Source organism: Tupaia chinensis, unplaced genomic scaffold, assembly GCF_000334495.1.
Source record: "Tupaia chinensis unplaced genomic scaffold, TupChi_1.0 Scaffold000492_1, whole genome shotgun sequence".
Lineage (NCBI taxonomy): Eukaryota > Metazoa > Chordata > Mammalia > Scandentia > Tupaiidae > Tupaia > Tupaia belangeri.
This window is the reverse complement of record NW_006160004.1, coordinates 464647-468187: the sequence shown is the minus strand read 5'-3', so window position 1 is coordinate 468187 and position 3541 is coordinate 464647. Positions and strand designations below refer to the sequence as shown.

Genomic DNA, 3541 nt, shown 5'->3' with positions numbered 1-3541 from the left:
TGCATGCCATACTTTACTGCTGCTATTGCAGCCCGAATACATTTGATGAATTTTTTCTCAGAGTAAATAGGCGCACACACACACACACACACACACACACACACAGACTCACACATTCACACCTGTACATGCACCACACATGTGTATACACACGTTCTCTTACATGTGCACACTCACACATGACACACACACACACACTCATATGGACATATGTACAATCATCACATTTCTGGGTCCAATGAGACCAAAATGAACTTTGGCAGATGTTAAGGGTTTTCTTTATTTGAAGAAATTGTGTGTTAAATCACTAAAAAGGATTAAAAGAAATTTAAAACCCAGGAATTCATGAAATACGAAGCTGATAAGATGGTGAATCTTCTTATTCCTGAATGTCCACGAGCCAGTGGGGTCTCTGAAGCCAGCACCTCCTAGTAATGACAGTCTAGAAAATTAAATGCAGGATGGGTGGTGAGTGTGCCCTGGGGAGGAGGGACCTGGGTGTGAGGCAGGGCTAGGGTCACTGCACGGGGTGCACCGAGCCCTTCCTTCCTGGGGGCTGGAAGGATAGGGGACAAATCCCCCCAGGCTAAAGGCCTGCGTCAGTCCAGTCAAGGGCTCCTGAATCCCCTCTTCTCACCTACTCTCTTTGCAGGGTCCACTCTCCCTAAGTGATCAAGAATTTCCTACATGGACCTTTACTTGACATAGGGTCACTCAGAAAATTCTGAAAGCTAAGACCTGTGCTCCTTGGAGCACTTTGGTATCCTAAGGAAGGAAAAGAAACCCCTCTGGGGCCATGCGCTCTTTTCCTGTTTTACAGACACACTTGGTCGTTCTTGCTGAACTCAGAGTCAGGAGCACCCAGTAACGAAGGGGTGGGAGCTGGTAGACAGATTCACATCAGAGGACAGGGCCCCTGGAACTGTCCTGGAGGAGGACGTTACAGGCCATTTGTCACACGTAATCATGTGCGAGAGAATAGGGAGGCCTTGAGAAAAGTGGCCACGTCTGCTTTATTCCCAAACCCATCCCTGGTACCCAGCCCAGCACTTGGCACTAGGAGTGCCCCAGTAACGGTGATTAGATAGCAAAAAAAATATGAGGGGCTTCCAAAAGTTGGTGGAAAATGGAATTAAAGTACAAATTTATCTTATCTAAATTCTTTTTAATCTACGCTTAATGTTTTCATAATTTGCATTTTCTACAAACTTTTTGAAGATCCCTCATAGACAATGCTCCCCAAAACCTGCCCGAATTAGGGGAGCTGCCATCGTTACAACCATTACAACCAACCAGTGGGAAGGCAGGAGGGATCACTTATTGACGAGACCCTGTCTTTGTTGAGAGCATTCTGGGACACTGATTTCCTGGCATGGCTGCCCGCTGGATCCAGGGCCTGGCCCTGTGGTGGGTCCCCTTCCCACCTCAGCTCCCTCTTCGCAAGGAGAAACTGTCCATGTCCAGGATGGGGCTCGTCCAACAGTGACGTTACCTTGCACAGACTGCGGGAAGAAGCACCAGGGCACTTCTGGGATGACGTCAGAAAAACAGCAGTTGCGGGAGGCACAGTCCTCTGGGCTTATGCCCGGGTAGCCACAGTTCCTGCGTGCTGAGACCTCCATCACACACTCTTCAGACTCTGGCCGAGGGAAGGGAACGACACAGAGGCTTGGTTAGGCTGGGCACCGCTGGATGTCCAGCCTGCGTTTGTCATGAGGAGCTGCCCCTTGTCTTGGGATGGTTAGTGTCAGCCCCAGTGGCTGGCCCACCCTCCCTCCCCAGTGGTGTGATCCAGAGTGAATGGTCGGCAGGGTTCAGAAGACTGCAGCCCTGCTGCCTGAGGAAACCATCTCCTCTCTGCATGCCATGTTTCCCTCTGCAAAATGAGGTGGCTCGCTGTACCAGGGTGAGAAAAAGCTCGTGAGCACCTTTTAAGGATGTAGAGCATTTGGTCAAAGCACAACATGGACACCCACAGGCCCTTCCGCTCCATGGAGGGTCCTCAGAACAGTCTGACTCCATCAGCCTGGTTTCCTGCAAAACCTAGAGAGCCTCTAGGTGGTGATGAAGGGAAGAAAAGTCCTTGCTCTACCCATGAGCGTAGGGGAGAGGTGGCGAACACCCTGTCCTGTGCACACGGCAGCACATGCAGCTTTCATGCACACCCTGTGCCCCTCAGTGGTATGCAGTGACATAGGATTCACTCCCAAAGGATCCTAGAAGTCCTCGCATACTTCCTGCACCCTGTGGTCTGTAAACAGTCCTGTCACTAACATTCTCTTAAGTGCCTCATGTCCTTAATGCATTTCCTCTACTGGCTTCTTCAGATCAAGCTAGAAGAGACCTGAGATTTTTTCCCCTCAAATTAAGTAAAACGAACGGGTCCACACATATCTGCTGAAAGGACAAAGAGGGGTGAGGGGGCATTTTCTATTTCCTCTTGGTTGGCCTGATCTAACAGCCTGGACTAGATCTAGGCGAATGGGCGAATGACTCAGGCTAGCTCTGGACTAACAGCCAGGACTAACTCTAGGCTGATGACCTAAACCTAGGTCATCAACTCTAGGCCAGCTCTAAACCAACCAGCCTGGACTGCCTCTAGACTAACAGCTTAGGCTAGTTGTAGACTAATAGCCCAAGCTAGCTCTAGACTAATAAGCCTGGGCTAGCGCTGGACCAACCAATCCAGGCTAGTTCTGGACTAACTGGCCTGCCTACCTCTAGGCTAAATGATGAGCCTCCACAATCACCTGCTCTGACTCTGCCCTGAAGCCAGGTCCTGGGCTGCAGCCATTGGCCCAGGTAGAGAGTCCAGCTCCCCAAGGATTACCTTGCATTGGGAGAGGGTTGAAACACCAGGGGACTCCAGGAACAGTGGAGTCGAAGCAGCATCCAGAGTTGAAGCACTGGTCGCTGGTGATCCCTGGGAAGCCGCAGTTCTTCCTGTTGTGGGGGTTCATCCGAGAGCACTGGCAGGGGGCTGTGGGAAGACCCTCGTCAACCCAGTCCAGGGCACTGGAGGCACCCCACTTGCCTGCTCTCACAGGGAACGGGGAATGCCTGCATCATCCTGCTGCTACTTGGAGAAATGCAAAGTCCATCTTGCCCACATCTGAGCTATGCACGCCTTTCTTAGGAACTGGCAGGCTTTGGTAAGAGCGTGTTATTTGAAACAAAAACAAAATATATTCTATAAAGAGGGAGAACAGATGGACCCAGGCAAAGGTCAAGGTGAAAAAGCCTCTAAAGATCTGGGGACAGGCAAGTGCCCTCCAACCCTACCCGGGACCTCAGCCTCAGTCCTCAACTCTCCAACTAGCGCCTGTCAGGCTCCCATCCCAAAGAGCAGGGCCTCCTGTGTGAATGACACATGCTGTAACTCCAAGCTTAGGAAGCCCTTTGAGTTACTTCCCTGTCTTTTTTGCTGTAAGGAAAACAAACCAGAAAGTACACACAGAGACCCACAGGGGAACAAGACCTTCAGGAAGCAAGGACAGACTGGCACTCCTGCATCTGGGGATGCCAGCTGCGCCTGGCCTGC

At 51.1% G+C, this 3541-nt stretch overlaps 1 protein-coding gene across 1 annotated transcript in view; it reads right to left on the bottom strand.

Annotated features, from left to right (window-relative positions):
* Positions 1-255: 255 nt before the first annotated feature.
* TFF2 (trefoil factor 2) overlaps positions 256-3541 on the bottom strand; it is a 3505-nt gene continuing 219 nt past the window's right edge. The window contains exons 2-4 of the mRNA XM_014590852.2: positions 2831-2980; positions 1493-1639; positions 256-442 (exon numbers count right to left, since the gene is read on the bottom strand). Of these exons, the coding sequence (XP_014446338.1) occupies positions 429-442; positions 1493-1639; positions 2831-2980 (311 nt within the window). The 3' untranslated portion in view covers positions 256-428. The remainder of the gene's footprint in view (positions 443-1492; positions 1640-2830; positions 2981-3541) is intronic.